The sequence below is a fragment of the Argiope bruennichi genome, chromosome 3, assembly GCF_947563725.1.
Source record: "Argiope bruennichi chromosome 3, qqArgBrue1.1, whole genome shotgun sequence".
NCBI lineage: Eukaryota > Metazoa > Arthropoda > Arachnida > Araneae > Araneidae > Argiope > Argiope bruennichi.
Genome location: NC_079153.1, coordinates 41,450,411 through 41,471,428, shown reverse-complemented (window position 1 = coordinate 41,471,428; position 21,018 = coordinate 41,450,411). Strand labels below are relative to the sequence as shown.

Genomic DNA, 21,018 nt, shown 5'->3' with positions numbered 1-21,018 from the left:
TAAAATACTTGGTGATGCAAAACATTATATTAGTTATCTAACCAAATATTTAGCTATTTGTCGTGACAATCTGATAGAATTATTCAGTCATTTTAGCTTGTGATAACGATTTTTTTTAATTCATAATTTTTTTTTCTGTCTTCACCATTCTATTTATTATTTAACATTCTATTAAAAATTCAAGAAGTTCAATTTTATCAAAGAAGTCAAACAATTTAAATCTATTCACAATAATAAACTTTTGTAAAGTTCAATATTCTTCAGGTAAATAAGAATTTTAAGGAAGTATAACAACAATGCTTAAAAACAATACAAAAAATACTTACATCACCAATTCCAAATATTACACATTCCAAACACTGCCGCGGAAAATCTTTCATGATAAGATCAGTACGAATAAATGATAAAGGAACAATTTCATTATTTCCATAATCAACAAAATTCACCTAAAAACAAAAATTTCTGAAAATTAGATTTATGCTTTTTTTTTAAACAAATGTTCAGAAAATTAGCAATCATTGAAATTATTTTAACTTTCATTATAGAAAACAAGAAATCATCCAAATTACTTTAACTTTCACTGGAGGTCCAGGGTACACAGACACAATTTCTGCACGATACCATGCATTATCCAAAGAAAACTTGGCAACACATGCTTCGCCAACTGATGGTGCCTTTTTCAAGCATTTATCGCTTTCTAGTTTCCCATATTTAAACTGCAAGGCTTTTGAAATAGTTTCCACCTGACTAGTACCTAAGATAAACAAAAAATGTAACTATTACAGTGTTTGGTAGAAGAAATCAATAACAGTAAAAATAATAATTTCTAATTAATCTTTTCTTACCATTTTGTGAAACATAAAGATGAATACTCCCGTCATCTCCAATGTTAGTGACATAACCTTTAAATAAAGATTCTAAGGGAGGAACAGCAGGTTTCCATTGGAACTTGGGTTCTTCAGGAGGTAAATTTTGCTCTTTTACAGGAGACTTTGGCTCATCTGTTTGCAATGTTTCATTTGAAAAAACAGAGTTTGGTATACTAATGACATCACTTATTTCAACTGGTGAATTTACAATTTCAGATTCTTTATTTTTTTCTTCTGTAACTTTATTATTTGTTACACTTGGACTTTTCCTAAAACAAACATCACTATCATAAATTTATAATACAAATACTATAAAATTTTAAACATAAAATTTTAGTTTTGCTGAAATATATATGCATAGGAGTTACAAATTCTTTTTGATAGTTATTAATATTTATTTATATATTAGAAGATTTTACACCTTTGCATATTTGATAGTTTAATATGAACAAATCCTTTTAATTTTTAATACTTTTTTTTAATAAAAAGAGCATTATTTCTATAAGAAAATTCATTTATCATTGATGCCAGATTTCCTAGATTCTTTTCAGAAAAGGAGGAATGAAATTATTTTGAAATCGATTTTTTTTTATATCTTTGTTAAAATTTTATCATTTATTTATATTCTTAAAAAAATTGTTACAAAAATTTAATAGTCTTATTATTAGCTAATTTTCATAATTTAAGAATTATATTAGACTAAAATTACAGAAAATATTAGAACTAAGCACAATGCAACTATATTTATTTTTTAATGGTGAGTAATTTGTATTTTATTTTCACTGCTTCATAAAATTCAAACATAATCCTAGATATAATGGCATCTTTTCTAGTGTAATTGTCATAAAAGAGTTTAGCTCTAATAATTTAACTAAATATAATTTTAAAATGCATATTCATTCACTCAAATTTTTGCCTCTGTTTTAATTAATCCTGAACATATTAATAGTGCTAATAAAATAATTCATTTACTAAATTTTTTTTATTTAAAATATGCAAGCATGTCAATTAATTAATTTTCATAAAATATTTACATTAAAAAATATAATGATTTTCTTCTGCATTTTTTAACTTGCCAGAAAATGTTTGCATATAAACGCACAGTAAACATTCTAGGTAGGATAAAAGTACCTTACAGTAACAATATTAATTTAATTTTTATTTAAAGTATTTCTTGAACAATTCATTAAATATCCATAACAATTTCTGAAATATAACACATATTGTTTTAAAGTAAAAATAATAATAATTTAAAATTACACAAAAAATTATCAGAAAAAGTTTGAGTGCAGATGAAAAAAGTCTTACAAAAAATAGCTTCCATGGACGGTCAATCTAACTTTAATATTTGATTGGATAACCTTTAGGTCCAAGAACCTCTGTCAACCATTTAGGCATAGATTGGATTAGCCTGGTGGTTTCCTCAGATGAAATATCATTCCATTTCATCATAATCACTCTTTTCAGCACTTCTTTTGATGTTTTATTACGTTGCCGAATCTTGCATTCCAGTAAGTTCTATAAATGTTCGATAGGGTTTAAGTCTGGTCATTGTGGAGAAGAATGCAACTGTTTTTTGATATTGTACAATATCCAGGGCTTTACAATAAGGGCAATGTATTTTGAATCATTGTCTTGCTGAAACCAAAAGTCATTGCTAAGGCTCAAATCTTGTGCATTCTGTTCCAATTTTTCTTTTAATAGATTCAGGTATCCCATATGTTCTAATATAAAGTCTATAAAAGCTAATCGACTTACTCCATTTTGCTGCCATGTAACACCAAATCATAACACCACCTCCACCATGTTTAACTGTAGGCACAAGATTTTGTGTCTCAAAAACCGTACCTTGTTTTCTCCACACCAGTTTATGCCCTTTGATGCCAAAGATAAAAAATTTGCTTTCATCAGAGAATATTACTTTTTTCCAAAACCAGAAAGATTATTTACATTCCCATTGCCAACATTTAAACGTTTTTACTGACTGACAGTTGAAACATAAGGTTTTCTATGAGCTACACGGCCAGATAGCCAGCCTTTTTCAGTATTTTCTGTATAGTGTGTTCATGAAGAGATTTTTTTTAAATCTTTCTCTAATATGAATTACTATTTGAGATACAGTAATCTTTGAATTTAAACATACATATTTCAGGATGTATCTCTTTTCTTGTAAAATCAGCTTAGATGGGCGGCTATTACGTGGTTTGGAGAAAACAGATTTCAATAACTTGTAATTATAGATCACTCTTTGGATAGAAGAATGAGTTTTTCCAACTATCTTGCCATTGATTGAAGAGTTTTATCTTCATTCTTTTGTCTTACGATGATTTTCCTTTCATCTGGAGTAATCTCTTTTCCTTCAGAACCCATTTTAAGTCAAACACAATACATACTATCTTTCAAAAAAATCTTCAAAATTTATCATATCAACAACATCAGGTTTTTAAAATTCTATTTGTTGTATTGCCACCAGAGTTAAAAGGTATAAGTAGCAAAAAATAAATACAGATGATATTTCATTTCAAACAAATTCATGGAGGCCAAAACATGAAGATTAGTTTGCAAATATCTTTTTTATTTGTACCTGTACTCAAACTTTTTCTAATAACTTTTTGAGTAATTTTAAATTATTATAATTATTACTTTAAAATAATGAACATTATATTTCTGAAATAATTATTGATATTTAATGAATTGTTCAAGAAATATTTTAAATAAAAATTAAATTAATATTATCACTATAATGTATTTTTATTCTCTCTAGAATGTTTTCTGTGTATTTATACACAGACATTTTCTGGCAAGTGTATAAATATTTACAGAATTGTGACAGTACAATTTAAAAAAAATTCTGCAATGCATGAATACAAATACATAAGTGGTAAAATACTTATCTGTTTATATATTATAAAATTTATGGTATAACTAAAATAAAAATAAGCATAATTTAAAGTTTTTATTAAAAAAACTATCTGAAAATAAATGATGAGCTTGCTTTGTGCATCAAAAAGATCAATAACTTGCATTCAGAAGCTCATGTAACTGAAGAAAAAAAATCATAAGCTGAAATCATTGCACTACAGGATATAATTTACATTCATAACATGTTTCAGAAAATATTTTATTCCAAGTGATATTGAAACAGTTCAGGCCTTGATGCAATCATAAAAATTAGTAAAGTGAGAAAAAATTTATTTATTCTATCATATTCATCCATTGATGTATTCCAATGCTTTTAAATGTGAGTACAATTATTGATATTCTTTCTGAACTTATATTCCTTGAAGTTACCAGCTTTTTACTGAAAATCAGTATGCCTAAAAGCATGATTCAGAAACCCAAATAAGATTAACAAGAAATATATTGGGTTTGTGGAAATTTTAAAAAACTTTTTTTTTTACTCTCTCCAAATTTATAAATAAAAGCTGAAATTATCTTTTGAATCCTTTTTTAAATAAATTTAAAAAAATGAAGTCAAGCTGGAAAGCAGATTCTGACTGTCCAAAGAATTGTCACTGAAAAAGAGTCACTGTTATTCTCTTTAATTTTAAGAATTGGAGTTATGAGGATGTAAGAATATGCAACTAATAAGAGCTTTCAAAAGAGCTGTCATTAATAAAGATTAGAAAATTGTGTGAATTGCAATTGTGGAGTGGAAGCTTCATAATGATCATGCACATGAGCATGCTCATGAAAAGAATATAACAATACTTAAATCATATGTTTTATAAGTGAATCGCAATTCTAATGACATTTGTTTACAAATACAAAAGCGAATTCAATAAGAAAGCAAAATATGAAATTGTCAAAGCAATGAAAAACTTCAGTTGATTACATAAAAAGAACATAAATGTTTGTACACAGATAAAAAATAAAAATTTGCTTCTTTTAGAATCTAATATTCTTGCACTTTTTTCAGGAAATGAAATCATCCTATCTCCAATAGAATTGCTATTAATTTAATCATATTTCTTATTTTTTGAGGTAAGTCTCCAAGATAAAAACAAAAAATGTGGTCATACTTTAAAATATTCTTCTATGTTTGAAACATTCTTGGGAAGTTTTACGATGATTTGCAGCCTTAAAATTTTAATAGTGATCTAATAACATGTTTGGTGAGAAATTATCAACAAAATCAATAATTTTATCAGGATTTAATACGGAAAAAAATATATAAATAAATTACAATAATAATAAAATGGGTTTAACTTTCATTACAATAACAAGTGTGTTTGAAATGTACAAATATGTTTGAAAACATTTGGAAAACTAAAATAAAACAAACAGTTGGATGTGAATACAATTGATGTAACTGAAAAGCTAAATTTTAAAATTTTATGACCATGCATAAACGATTTTGATGCAATAACACACTTTGTTGTGGAAAATTATTTAAAATTCGAATAATTTTTAATCAATTAAAACTCTAAAATTTCAACAACAAAAAAAGTCTTTTCATAATGAGCACTTATTACCAAAGAAACAAATCCCTGCCTAAATATTTAGTTCTAATGCTTAAAGAAATTTTGTTATTAGTGAAAGTTATTTTTCTTTTGGGTATATAAATTATGTTAAAAATAATCAAAGTTAGTAGCTAAAAAGCTATTTTTTAGCCCTAACTACTAAATAATTGCAGCAATAAAAAAAACTTTCACGATATAAATAGTTCATTTTGATCAAATGCTAATATTCCTAATTTATTACCACCTTCAATTACAAGGAAAGGATGGGAAAATGCACCTCATTATTCCACCCTTCATCATCACCTTATATTCCCATATACTCCTCATAATGCAATTCCTGTTGGTTTATATTCAATCAAAACTACTCTGGTTATCATGCTTGCAAGGTAACATGGGCAAGGCATTATATGCATATATATGTGTAAAAAATGGTGCTTATGGTTTATAGGGACCATGATTAGTGATGATATGCATAAAATTTTGCAAAACCTTACCATTAAAGCCATTGTAAAAGGTAGTCTTCTTATAAAGAATCTACATAAAATATTCCATTAAATTTAAATTTTTTTTTTTAATTAATGAGAAATTTTATTTTTCTAGTCAATATCAAAATATTGACTTGCCAAAAAATTTCTGTTTCCAATGACTGAATAATTTGGAAATCCAGTTGTAACTTTAGTTGGCGATAAATAGTTAACTGTGACAACCTTCTGCATTATTTTCTAATAACTTTAAAAACAAAAAATTGATGCCTCAAAAGCGATAAATCGCCAATTTGTTGCCTACGCATTTTGGGGCTTCAAAAACCTCAAACCAAAACATTATATTCTCACATGATTAAAAAAAAAAAAAAAAGAATGAAAAGAAACAAAATTTTGTATTTCGCTTCATCGCCGACTTATCAATCTTCTATTTGAAATATGTATGTATATACAGTACAATTCCAAGCATACAGCCTAATGTGGAGGAAAGGCAGGCCAAATAACAAAAAAATCCAAAGTTCTATGAACTCCTTTATTTGCCCACCAGTATCAAAAGACAAGTTCTTATACCAAAACTCTCTGTTATAATACATATTTCCTCACTTCTTATTGAGAACTAAGTCTTCCATTTATCTCAAGCCACATAGAATGTAAATGTTGCCATGGCCCATTAAATCATAGAAGCAGTAGCCGATAACATGTTGAGTTAAAATAGAAGGCTCTTTATTGGTAATTTATATGTATTTATATACTGCACTGCATGTTTCAAGAATTTATTAGAGAAAAAGTAAATTAAAAGATATTAATTGTTCACATTTTAATATAAATACTGAAATGCCTATCTTAAATACAGGAAACATAAACAAAACATCAACATAAATCAAAGGTCTAATTCTTACGAAAATTGACTCAAACTGATTTTACTTTTCACTGATAAATGATTACATAGATGAAAAGGTAACCCTAAGCTAAGAGTTGAAACTTAGTTTATAGTTTTTAAAAAAGTCTTTAATAAATGACAATGAACAGCAAGCAGAACGCTGCTCTTTTCCTGCCACAAATTGTATTTTGCATGCAATGCTTGGCCTTCCTCATTTAATTATGATAAAAGAAAACTAGGCTGAATAGTTGCGAACCTGATAGTAAGGATTATACTGTATTGAACAAATTTCTTTAATCTTTAACATAAAAATTTATATCATTTTATCAGAAAGAGAAACAATAGTTAACGACTGCAACTGCAAGATTCGTCATTTTTTTTACATAATACTTACCGCCTAGTCCGTAAAGCATAACCATACTTTACAATTTCCTCTTTTACACTAACATATTCTATTTTAGTTGGTTCAAGGGCTCCACCTCTAATAAGATGTTCAAAAAGTAAATCAACCGGTAAAGATTTTGTGTCATTGGTAATATCCCCCTAAAAAAATGATACAAAAATAATAAAAACTGGAAACACATTGACTGCACAGTTTCACTTTTAAAATTTCAAAATTAATTTTTATAAGAAATGCTGAATATGGTATTTACAGGCAAGTTTGCATTAAAAAATTAATCAATTTTTTTAAATATATAGATATATATAAAAATATAGAAACTACTCAAATTCAGAAAATTATACTGAACAACAGAAACATTCTAAAATACAAATCATTTGTTGATTATGAATTTGCAAGGTATGCTTCAAAATTATATGAAAATGAAGAATTATGAATGGAATATTATACCATAAGTTCTTATTTTGAAAAGATTTCTTATAAAAAATACTTAAAATAAACCACACACTCTTTTTCCTAACTTAAATAAGTATATATTACCAACAGAAGTTATTACTGATGGAGGGAAAAAAAGAAAAAAAAAAGCTACCGTTAGAATATTAGCATATGTACAAAACTTTGAACTTTAGAATTTTTACAAAGACAAAAGACTAAAATAAAATTTTGGAATTAACACATGATTTTTCTAACATTTTGATCCTAATTTCATAGACAAGAATTCTACAGTCTGACTTTTCAAATCATTATTTATTATTTATTATTATAAGTAAAACTTAAAAAGCATGCAATTACAACATCAATGAATGATGGGGGGGGGGGACTGTAATCTTTTTTTGAAGACAAAATATAAAATTTATAGCCTACATTTTAGTAATCTATTCCAAAATGACAATTCAGCTTCAAACAGTCAAGTAAAAATATCTTTCTTGAAACATCAGATTTACAATTTCAAATCTAAATTTTATAGAATAGTTAGACCTAGTAATAGCTATGCAATTTTTCTTTAACTACAGACAGCATTTCTAAAACAATTATATTCTTTACAGCAGTCTAGTAAGAGATTCTTAAAAGAGTAAACTCATATTTAAATAAGCCTATTTTGCCCTTAGTAAAGGTAAATTGCAAAAACTAGTAGGATTGATCTCCTAGAAACTTTCTCTCATACTTTCTAATAAAAATCATATCCATCTCTACCCGCATAAAATTGTGATCCTTGGGTAAGGCCATATACATCAGTTACAAAATAGAAATATTTAGAGTGAATCTGGCATTTTTACTGACTTTATCACCAAAATATTATTTTTGATGCCTTTTATTCCCCGATCAATTGTGACCAAAATTTGCAGTCACACAATTGCATTTCATTGATTTCAGACATTGCCATTTTGAGTTATTATACTTATATGCAAGAAAAAGTACAGATTGACAATTGACCATTAATTTGATACTGCAGTTCAAAATATAATTAGAATCTAATTAATTAAAATTTTAGATACTAAACCTACATACCAAATTTTAATTAGCTAGCTCTTTATGTTTTTCAGTTATCGAAATCACTTGTACTTCTTAGGTGGACAGAACAGAATTCATTCAAAATTTGATATAAAAAGCTAGGAATCTGGTCAGAAGTTCATATACTGAATTTAACATGGTAGCTAACAACATTTTTGAATTGTCATTTTCAGAGACAGATAGATAGATAGAATACCACAAATGTAGTTTTTGAACTCAGGGAGATTTGAAATCTGGAAATTCATCAAATCTTGAGTTCTAATTTTTTGATGATTATAATAATTTTTCTACACTTCGCATATGAGAAAGTAATAAAGCATTGACAAGTATTTTGAATCAATCAGTATTGTCTAAACATTACAATTAGCATTTGATTGTTATTCTTACTTTACAGGCAAGAAGGAGACTGTCATGGGGCGCAATCAATTGTTTGAAAATATCACAGGCTGAATGCGACCAGTTAGAGCTGCCTCCAGCAGGAATAATGTCATCTAAATGACACTGCAATGAAAATGACTCATCCTCTACAAATCTTTTTTCCAATTTGCGAAGATACTTTTGTTCCACATCTTCAGTGTTCCCATAGTCAACATAATGAACCTGAAAGAAATCCCATTCCTTAATTATAAAATCACAAAAATGCTCAATCATATTGGAAAATTTAAAATCCTTACAATGAAATAACTACAAAATATAAATTTTCACTCAGATGTCAAGGATACGTACTCTTTTTGTTGATTGGATGGGGAATAAAAATACAGTACACTCCCAAGTATCTGGCCTAATTTTGTTTTATTGTAATAAAATGAGAAAGGCAAGGCGTTGCATTGGGAACATTGCCAAGGCAGTGGAAGTGAGTGTCTGTTACAATCCTCCTATGAATCATATGCAAAATACAAGTTGTGACAGGAAAAGAACAGTGTTCTGATTGTTGTTCAGTGATTCATCAGTGTGTATCGGATGTCTATTAACCCTCTGGCTGCATAATTCTTTAAAACCACTATTTAGATGCGATGTTTGCAAATAAGTTAAAATACTTTTCAAAGAAAGTGAACTGATAGTATGTTACATGATAATAATATAATATAATAAAAATCTGTAATCGTAAAAATAAACACTCTAAACTGCAAAAAATGCGGGATGCAGCATAAATTGGACTGACTGCCAACCCACAGAAATCGACAGATATGCATCTGGAAGGTTAAGAACTTTTTCAAAAACTAAAAATTGTTAAGTTTTGACTCTTACCTAAGGGTTACCTTTTTATATATGTGTAATCATTTATCAGCGAAAAATACAATAAATTTGAGTCAATTTTCTTAAAAATTAAGCCTTTGATTGATATTAATGTTTTGTTTACGTTTCCTGCATTTAAATTAAGCTTTACTGGATTACATCCTTTAATTTACTTTTTCTCTAATAAATTCTTGAAACTTAAAGAGCAGTATATAAGCATATATATATATGTATGTACACTACCAGTACAGAGCCTTTTATTTTAACTTGACACACTACCGGCAATTGCTTTTATGATTCACCAAGCCACATTCACATTGTGTGTGGTTTGAGATAAGTGGAAAGCTTAGTACTGAACAAGAAATAAGAAAATATGTATTATAACAGAGAATTTTTCATATAAAACTTGTGTCTTCTGATACTTGTGGACAAAGAAATGAGTTCACAGAACTGCGGCCTATCCGTCTTTTTTGTTATCCAACCTGCCCTTTTGCCACATTAGGCCAGATACTAGGGAGTTACATCATTACACCAAGATAGTCTTAAATTTAAATTGTTTTAAAAAAATTAAATTTAGATTGCTTTAAACTTTAACACTGAAGTGACTCTCCTTTTAATGCGAGGAATTTTGGATACTACATAGCATGAATCGCAATCTACCATTATCTGAATAGTCATTTATACTTTACAGTTCAAAGTAATAAATCTGTTCGTGTACAACCTTGAGAATTGCCTTGCGGTTTTAAACAAAGTTTTTTCTTTCTTTTCTTTCCCCCCCCCATTACTTTCAGCTTGAGAATTCAATTGTAACTAGTTCGTTCTCATTTGTGCATTTTAATATGAAAAGTTTTGCACCATCATTTCAGGACAATTTTTTAAATATAAAATATTAATGATTTTTAACATATTTCTAAGGTAATAAAAATAAGAATTTTGTATTTCTGTATTACATTTCCAAAAATTTCAATACTCAATAAATATTTTTTAAAAATCTGTTCTTTTAATCTAAAAATTCTATTTATTTTATTATTTATTTTGAATGAAAGTTTTAGCTCATTCATATTTAACAAGGTTTTCTGATTTTAAAATATTATTTTGAATTTTTTTAATCATATTATTAAGAGAATAGATAATTGTTTCAAAGGAACTTCTCTATTATAATTTCAAAAATTTACTTAGGAGGATTTTGTTTTGAATTACTGATAAAAAGCTGGAACTTAATATCCTTTTTAAAATCATCAATACTTCACATCATTTTTATATTTTCAAAACATTAATAAAAGATTTTTTTTATAATTACAGTTAATATGCCATATAATAATTTTCAATTTTTTTCAGTGAAGAAACAATATTAATGTTTTTAAAGCTATATTTGATACTGAAACAAGAAAAATAACTGGGAAAAAATATCACTAACAGAAATTTATTTCAAAATTATTCATTATAGTCTAAAGCATTAATCTTGTGATAATTCATTTTAGTCTAAAGCAGCATATTTAAAGAGATATTTCAGAAATGATATGAATAAGTATATTTAAACAATCAGTGACATGATAGTTTTCATCTTCGAAAATACTTTAAATATAACTCAAAATTGCTTTAATAATTATGTGTATATAAATAAAAATTATGTCTCTTATAATATGATGTAGTCTAGTAAGAGTTAACATAGCAGACATTTAAACAGTGCAATTATTCATTGAAAAACAGATAAAATTGTTCTATAATATATTACTAATATATTATAGAGCAATTATATCTCACATCAATTATATCACACAAAAAATTTATTTATCTTTTCAGAATGTGAGATGTGAAAAAAAATGTCAAAACTGAATAATAAAAAAACTGATATAAAATGTAGAAAATCAAAAGCAACAATGTAAAACAGAAAAAAAAAATTTATCAATATGACACTAAAGTAATCACATAAGACCACTATTCACTGTACCTAAACACATACAGAGTTCTATGATTGATTTGGATACAACAGTAATGAGATGAGAACGATTCAGTCCTAAGGTACATCATTGTTCACAATAAAATACCTCCTATAAGAGAACAATGGTAGGAGGGAATTCAACCTTACATCCTTACTTTACCTACCTAGGAAGTGGTAATTACCACCATACCAGAAGCTTTTCCCCCATATTTGAGTAGTCCCCTTTGTGAGTTAGTACTAGAATAAGGAATTCAGTATTTATATACCTAATCTTACACAGTGTGGAGAAGGAAACGCAGCAGTCTTCAGAATTCTGTGATGGTATTTGAAAGTGATATTTCTTATTCTGAATCAAAAGTTCTGGCAGCCCTTAGAATACTCAATCAAATGGTAGAAATTCAAAATCAGTTTCTTCAATAACATGTCACTCTTAAGAATATTGCAATGTGCATAAACTAGAATGTTATTAAATATAAGTGAACGATAATTTGCTATAAATAAGAAATAATGTCTGAGGTTTTACTGAAAAAAAAATGTTTGGCATTTGCATTTAGCATTAAAACAGTGTTAAAATAAGCAAAATTAAAAACATTTAATTGTAAAATCTTTCCGATTATGAGCATACATGCAAATGGAAACTTTGAAAATACATAGCTAATAATCGTAGTGAATACTTCCAATCTTTTACAGATTTAAAGAACATGGCAATGGGCTGTGATAAAGAACCCCCACCCCCTAAGTAGAAGAATTAGATCCCCAACCATATTACAGCAGTAGTCACTTTTTGAGCTTCCAGCCCACTCCTTCCCCTCCAAAAAAGTCAAGCATCTAAAATCAAGTTGTCCGAGGTATTAAAATCAAAATCATTTGAGTTTCCAAAATCACCTTCCTTGAGGTCAAAGAGTGAAATACCTTTTATCATTATAACTCATAAGTCATAAAGACTTCTGTATTTAAAAGAAAAGTTGTTTTTAATGGGATATCTATCTCTCATTGATGAAATCCCTTGTAATATTTAATGTATCATTAACTTGAATAGCTACAGAATGAAATTTAATTTTTTTTTTTTTTTTTTTTTTTTTTTCCCTGACCAATTTATGTGATACTTACCTTCACTAAGCTATCATTGACCTTTTCCATGACAGTTCCTCTAAACCATTTTTTTCGTTTTGGACAGAATACTGCATATGCTTTTCCTACTTTACATTCTACAATCTCACCTTGCAGGTTTTCATATACTTTTTGCAAATCATCCATTAATCTAAAAAGGGAAATGAATAAGAATTTCTTTTATACCAATGTAATTTTAGCTCCATTAATTATCCACTTAATTACTATCATAAGCTGATTATTAATTTCAAATGTTAATTTTAAAACAAATTTATTAAGAATAATAAAAAGTTAATAATGCCAATTGGACTATTAATAAATTATTATTAATGTAAATATACTTGTAAACTATAATCTCCTCAGCCCTTACATTTTTCTTAACTATTAAACTAATTATTTTAATCCCAATAAATAAAGCAAATTCAAAAGGATCCTTTAAATCATTCTATGAAAAGCAGCAATGATCTCCCTGAAACTTTCTTGTATACTCTCCAATTAAGAAGTCATCGCCATCCCTCCCACATAAAATTGCGGGCTTTGGATAAAGCCGTGAATATCTTGCATGGCACTGGCAATAAATAATTATAAAATAATAAGCAATAATAATTATAAAATACTAAATAATAATCTTTAGTATTTTTTACTGAATATATTGAGTGATCTTTGGCGATTTTTTTGGTGATTAATTAATGGTATTTAATAATAGGTCCTGAACATCGAATTAATGTTTTAGACAAAGATGACAACCAAACTTCGACACAGAACTACAATTGAAGTGATAAAATCAAGTACTAAAAGTCATATTTAAATTATTGAGCTTTTGAATTAGCGAGTAAAAGCAGACCAACAGAAAGTCAATTCTTCAACGAATTTGGTTCCACATCTGATAAATAACTACAATTAAGATATTAAATATGTGCCTCAAGTTTTATTCATAAAGCTCTCATCATTTTGCAGTTAACGAGTTAATTTTTATTTGGACAGTCGTAAGACAGAATTCCTCTAAATGAATTTTGAACAAAATTTGAAGAAAACCACAAATTTGCAGTAAAAACTGCATGACAAATTTCAAAAGTCAAGCTCAAAACTCTTCTACGTTATCCTTTTCTCAGATAGACGCCAGATGTCAAAAATGTGTTTTTCACACTTGGGAAGATCTAAAGCATGGATTCATCAAAATCTCGAATTCAAATTTTTTGATGATTACATTACTTTTTTCTATACTTCATCTATGAGAAAATAAAAATGAGCTACAAACAGGTCTCAGAATTGGCAAATTAATTGTTATTGTTCTCTTTAATTTGGAAGAATATCTTAAGTGAGATTTTTATAATTCGATAACATTAGAAAATAAAAATATCAAAATGGTATATTTTTTGTACAAACCTTGCACAATAGAAATAAAATATGAACAGAAAAAAAAACAGCCACAGGAAATAAAATGTGAACTGTGGTTCTAACCTACAAAGATCCTCTAAAGGTTTCAGGTATTTAAAATAATTATCTAGTAAGATTTAATGCATATTTTCAAATTAAAAAAAGTAAAGAATTAATGCATATTTAAAAGTACTGAAACTCACAACATTAACTTTTTTTCTTTATCACCAGCAATTCGGATATAAAATGACCCCGGTGATATTACATGACTGACCATCACTTCAATATGATTAGATTCTTCAAGTGGACAAGCTAAACTGGGATACTTCTTGTTCTTAGTTGATTGTACAGAACTTTCTTCTTTCTTTGATTCTTGTTTTGATGCAGTTGCCGTTTGAGGCCTTTTTGAAATAGTCCGGGAATCATTAAAATCCTCATCTTCTAGAATATCTAGACCCGGAAGAGGTCGTGGAGGAGGAATGAAATGCCCATTTAAAACTGGATCAGAAGTCCTAGGTGTTGATTTTGCTTTATTTACGAAACCCTCCTTTCTTTTTCTGACAGTAACTGAACTAGAAATATACACACAGAAAAAAAAATCACTAAATGAAAAGCCTTGCAACATAAAATAGATCCTAAAAAGCATATTTAGATTAACAGCTTTAAAAAGTGCATTGAAATATTATAATAGAGAAAAATTAACAAAAAGAGCTACTTTATTTTTAAAAAAAAATTAATCGCCTACCCTGGACCTGTTGATAAAGCTAACCCTTCCTCAACCATCAAGGCATTAAGACATATACCAATATCATCCTCAGTATAATAAAGAAGAACTTCAGCTTTATTTTCACCAGGAATCATACCTACAAGAATTCAACTAATAAGCAAATAATGTTGAACAATAAGCAAGTTCATGATAATAAAGGATTCACATAGTTTTTCAGGGCTTCCTTCAAGAATTTCTAACACTTCTAAAGAAAGACATTTAATGTATATAAAACTATAATACAGATAAATGTAAATTACAATTTTATTAATACGTTTCTTCAAAATGACTGAAATTAATACTTCTGCTAAAATAAATAAATATGAAAAACATCTATGTCTCAATTACATTGAAACAGCACAGTATTAATTCTCCATGTAAAGTTTCTAAGAACAGCATAAAACTAAGTCTTATACTAAGAACTAAAGTATTTCGGAATGGCTAAAACATCATTAGACTGGCAAAATTGTCATAAAATTGGCAATAAAACAATGGTATGTTCTAAAGGGTTTTTTTAACATCAACCTTTTAATAAAAAAGAACAGCAGCATTCAGAAATGGTCAGACCATAAAGAAAATTGCATCATCACTTCTTCCGAAGTTTAGTAAAAGCATTTTTTGAATCTTTAATATTTCAAAAATAGAATAAAAGTTTGCTTTTTAACCTGTATGAAAAAAAAATCTTTAGTTTAAAAAAAAAAGGCTTTATAGTTAGAAATAAAATGAGAGAAAGGGGAGGGAAAATTTGAAGCCAAAAAAAAAAAAAAAAAACCAGCACAAGGCACTATATTACAATGCCACAAAATCTGCCAAAAACTCATCAAATGAAAAACCTTATTAAATGAACTGCTTAATTTTTTTTTTTTTTTATTGAAGCAAAGAAAGCGCTTTTACCTTTTCTTTTATCACGATGAGGTGACTCAAAGAAGTAACGATATTGTTTTAAATTTCATAATAAAAATTGCTACAAATTGTGTCCAAAACCCAATTTTTCAAAAATTATTAACTAAAGAAAAAAATGTATTCATTCAAATAAAACTAATATCAATGAAAAGTTATATTTTTTCAACCTTTAAAATGGTACAATGTTATGTTTTGTACAATGTTTTGATGTTATGACAAAAACACATTAAAATTCTGCTTTTATCTCTTAATTAAACTTCTAATTAAAATTTTGAAAAATCCATTTTTAGTGGGACTGTAATACCCAAGAAATAACTCCCCGAATTTCTTGCTCCTAATTTCAATCGTTTATGCTAAGTGTTGCTCTGTGAATCAGGACAAACCTTTATATGTAAAGAAAGATTTCACTGGGGGAAATTTTTTATAAAAACTATAAAAAGAAAAAAAAATCATTATAAAATAATAGCCTCTAAACCCTGAAAAATAAAAGTTTTTAATTTTTTTTTTTTTTTTTTTTAAATACCAGAGATCCCTTCTACCCTTATTTATACAAACTAAAATTTAGCAAGATTAGTCCAATAAATAATAATTTTCAAATGGATGGGGACATATTTATAAAAAAATAAATAAATAAACATGAAAGAAACTATGATTATTTAAAACTTATGGCTTCAAATTAAAATCTCATCATACTAGATTAGAGCACCTAATGTACTTAGTACATTAATTATTACATTATTACAATTAGTACTTGGTACAACTAATGTATTAAATTAGTTAAACACAACTAATGTACTTACACACTACAACAAATTACAATTCAATATAGCACAGAAAAATCCCTTTAATAAGTCATTTCAAGGAATCGCTCCAAAATGACATATTAATGAGAATTATGATAGAATGTGTAGTGTACTAAGATGTCGTTAATGAAAGTGTTTTTAGAGTATTGTCTCCCATGTTCGATAGAATTTGGATGCATCAAATTCATCCTGCTGTATTTTTACTTTCCATTGATCAAACCAATTTGCATATCTATCGTTAACAATATATAAAATGTTAAACATAGATTTATGGCATAACTTAAATAAATTCTCCAATATCTAAAACACTAAAAATTGAAGTTCAAACATTTTTCAAGTCATAACAAATATGATACAGTACATATTTCATGCTGCCCTTTCTGACAATTATTCCAATATTTTAATAAATGGAAATGCAAATTATTGAAAAAAGAGGGAGCGAAAAAAAATAATTCATTAAGTGTTACCCTAATATGTGCTGGAACCCATGAATCTATTTCACCCTGGATTCTTCCTTTGAATTCTTCTCTTTTGTTGTAGACTTTCTTGATACATTCAATAAACATTCACAACCATGATTTCAAATTACTGTACACAAAGTATGGAGAAATTTTTGTTTGTTTGTTTTTGTACTTCTTGAGAAACTACGCACTTTTTAAGAATCTTTTTTCCAAAATTAAGCACTTTTAAAGGTGCTTAAAAACAGTTTTTAAATTTAAGCACTTTTTATGATGCTAAGCACCCTGGATAATTTCATTTATTACATTTCTGATTTAAAATAAATGAATATCTTAATTAATAGACTAAAAATAAATTTAAATAAAAATAATAAATTTTTCATTTTTTCCCCCTCTATTTCATAACAAACAATTCAAACTTGTTTTTGTGTGATTTTATATTTATGTAGTATATGAATTCCAATATGATGCTGGCATTATTATGCCATTGTAATTTTTCTGTCAAATGTATATATTTATACTAGTACAATATGTATGGTATACAATTTATGTACATATCACATCAATTAATTCCAATATTTCAAAATAAAATAAATAATATATTCCAAAAATAAATCAATTCTAATATCTTCAAGTGATTTAAAAATAGTTCATCACCAAAAGATGTATGTTTGGGATTATGACGAACAATATCGAATTATGTGCAAATTGAAAATTTCACCATGCTAAAAATAAGAAATCAAATAAAAAAAAAAATGTTTCCATGAGTAATTGAATCATTTATTTTATTTGGAAAGTACTTTTTTGCTATTTGTAAATCTTTTCTAAGTGAGACTTTTTATGCAGTCTCCCTTCACCGTATAAATTCCCCCCCCTTTAAAATGCTGTAAAATTTATTTGTTATAACTATTTATTAAGTTTCAGAATATTTTTTTTTCTGTGATTTCTTTTATGCAGTTCCTATTCCCTATCTACTACATAAAAATAAGTTTAACTATATTTATAAAGAATTATTAGATCTGAATAGCAAAAAGATTTGCAGTGTAAGGCTAAAGTAAGTTAAAATAAGTATATTTGTTTAGAAACATTTTCCTAACTATTTGCAAGAAAAATTCTTATCATATAATAAAAGAAAAATAAAGGCATAGTTGAATCCTATTTATTAATAATATTAAAATCACTTTAAAATAGAATCCATTCTTTTTACATTGTTTCTAATAAAAAAACAACCTTCACCTTGACATTCATGTGACAATTCAAAGATATTTTATTCACTGAAATCATTAGAAGTGCATATAAGTTATCCTAATTTGTGTTATGCCTCAGAATTTTTTCCCTTGAATATTTAAAAACAAATCCAGGTACAGATGCAGCGACTGAAATTATCAAGTTGAAATGAAGGGTATTGATTTATTCACTCATCGTAATACAAATAAAAGTCATTGTGGCCTTATATGTATGTCACATATCTCTATCAAAATTAGATTGAATTCAACCAAATTTTGCACACTTGTTCTATAAGACATAAAATCATATTTAAAACTAAGCTTAAGTCAATTACTCAAATAAAGGCAACCTTTCTTATACTTTAGTATATGCGAACAAAATTTGCAATACTAACATAACACATATTAATAATCTGTAGAGAAAATTAGTTATATGATGACTCTTAAAAATCGTCTTGTCTAAATTTTAATTGAAAGCAGATAATAAAAATCAATAAGAATTTTAGATATTTTAAAAAAAAATGGTTATTATTATATTTTAGACAAAAATAACTTTATGTTAAAAATATAATACATAAAAGTATTTTAATCCCAAACAACATCAAGTATATCATCTATATCTAAACAAAGGTATACCATGAAATTTTGAAATATGAATCTTATAATTGATAATTGTTCAACAAGCAGTAAATATTAAAGCTAATTGTATTTTATTTAAGACAGGATCTCTGAAATTATAGATAATGATTTCAAATATGACCATACAGAATGATATTGGAATTGTAGAAATAAAAAATAAATTTAAAAAAAAACTTTATAAGTAAAAATTATCAAAAAAAAATCCTTTCAATGGTAATTCCATATTTAATAACAGAATTCTTTTGTCTTAACATTCTAACAAAATAACTATGACACAATAATTCCTTATAATATATATGAAAACAGAATATTATTGAAAAAATGAATTAATTAATGAACAAGCGAAATAAAATAGAACAACTGTTTAACTAAGAGAGTGAGAATATTAAAGAAAATGTTTCAAAAGGAAAAACAAGACAAAAATTCATTTAAAAATAATTAAACTATCAAAAATATAATAAAAAAATTACCTAAAGATTTCAAAGTTAACTGTCTTCTTGAAATTTCCTTTGTTAGCCATTCTTTAGCCTAAAAATATAAAATGAAATTTTGCATTAATTTATCAACTATTAAATTGTCAACTATTTGAATATAAAATAATCAGACAAACAAATTTATTATTTTAATTTAAAATAGATGACAACACAAAATTTACTATAAAGGTTTTTATTTCATTCCAGTTTTATAAGAAAATCTAAATGTTTACTTAGATATGGTTACAAAAAATTATACCTCAAGTGGAGAATATGCAATCCGAAAATAACTCCATAGTGAATACTTACATTTACAGCTATTTTTTCCCTAACATTTATGGGGTGGGGCTTTCTAATATTGCATTTTTCCAAAATTAAAGTATTAAGTCCTTTTGAATAGTAAGTAGCAATTCATTGAATTTTGAAGAGTATATATAGTTGGATAAAGTTTCAAATAATGAATCCATCCCTAATCAATAAAAAGGTAGATGGGCCATAATTCTATTCAATAGTTTGTCACATCATTATTAGTATTATTATGCCTACAATAAATTCTTCTTTTATATACTTGCTACAAATTTTAAAAATCACATATTACACTAGCAAATCTTTTAATATAATTTTTCATGTTACTAAATATAGTAAAAAAAAATTGTTAAATACAATTGAAAATTATTGTGGCTAGAAAAAATCATTGGATTCCATTTAAAGATTAATATATATTAGTCTACTATTTGAGAAACACTACATTTAAATCTTTAAAAAATACTAATGTTAATAATTAACATTTGAGACAGGAGGAAAAAGTAAGAATTCACATGGTTAAAAATATTACCTTTTGATCCCATCCAGTTCCACTATATGTGATATGAGCCATTTTACAAGGAAAGGCTTGAATATTTAGCTTAAAAAATTTATCAAACAGTTTTCTTAAATATTTGTAATGAATGACTTCAGTATTTCCAAAATCCACATATTGCACTTTAACCTTAGAACCTCCGGGTAGATCAATAACTTTTGCTCGATACCACTGTTTATCCACACTGAATTGAGCAGCACAAACCATACCTATATTAATATTCAAAGCTCTTATTAATTTAAAGCCATTCTGATATTGAAAATCTAAATATTTTTTAAACAGTAAATTTTCATTTTTATGAACAAAAAAGATATGTAACAAGATTAAATTTCAAATGTGAAGCAAGTAACATTTATTTCAAACATAATAAACAAGCTGAAAGTAACCATCATATTTATTGAATAAAAATTTTTTTAACTTCAAAAAGTAAGAATTTTTAAATATACAATTGATAACAAATTTATTTTTTAATTTTCTTATTGCTTATTGTGATTTTTTATACAAAATTTTTATAAGGATTACAACAACTTTTATAAGGACTTTCTACTATTTCAAGATCACCACAGGAAAGATGATAGGCAGTAATTGATGCTATTGTGGCAATCTTAATATAAACAGTC

General features: G+C 26.7%; 1 protein-coding gene across 1 annotated transcript in view; it reads right to left on the bottom strand.

Annotated features, from left to right (window-relative positions):
* LOC129963753 (RING finger protein 17-like) overlaps positions 1 to 21,018 on the bottom strand; it is an 84,390-nt gene that overhangs the window by 12,016 nt on the left and 51,356 nt on the right. Inside the window, exons 23-32 of the mRNA XM_056078289.1 lie at positions 20,375 to 20,607; positions 19,537 to 19,594; positions 15,017 to 15,134; positions 14,475 to 14,843; positions 12,895 to 13,045; positions 8,994 to 9,206; positions 7,089 to 7,237; positions 846 to 1,138; positions 570 to 754; positions 327 to 446 (exon numbers count right to left, since the gene is read on the bottom strand). Coding sequence (XP_055934264.1) covers positions 327 to 446; positions 570 to 754; positions 846 to 1,138; positions 7,089 to 7,237; positions 8,994 to 9,206; positions 12,895 to 13,045; positions 14,475 to 14,843; positions 15,017 to 15,134; positions 19,537 to 19,594; positions 20,375 to 20,607 — 1,889 coding nt within the window. The remainder of the gene's footprint in view (positions 1 to 326; positions 447 to 569; positions 755 to 845; positions 1,139 to 7,088; positions 7,238 to 8,993; positions 9,207 to 12,894; positions 13,046 to 14,474; positions 14,844 to 15,016; positions 15,135 to 19,536; positions 19,595 to 20,374; positions 20,608 to 21,018) is intronic.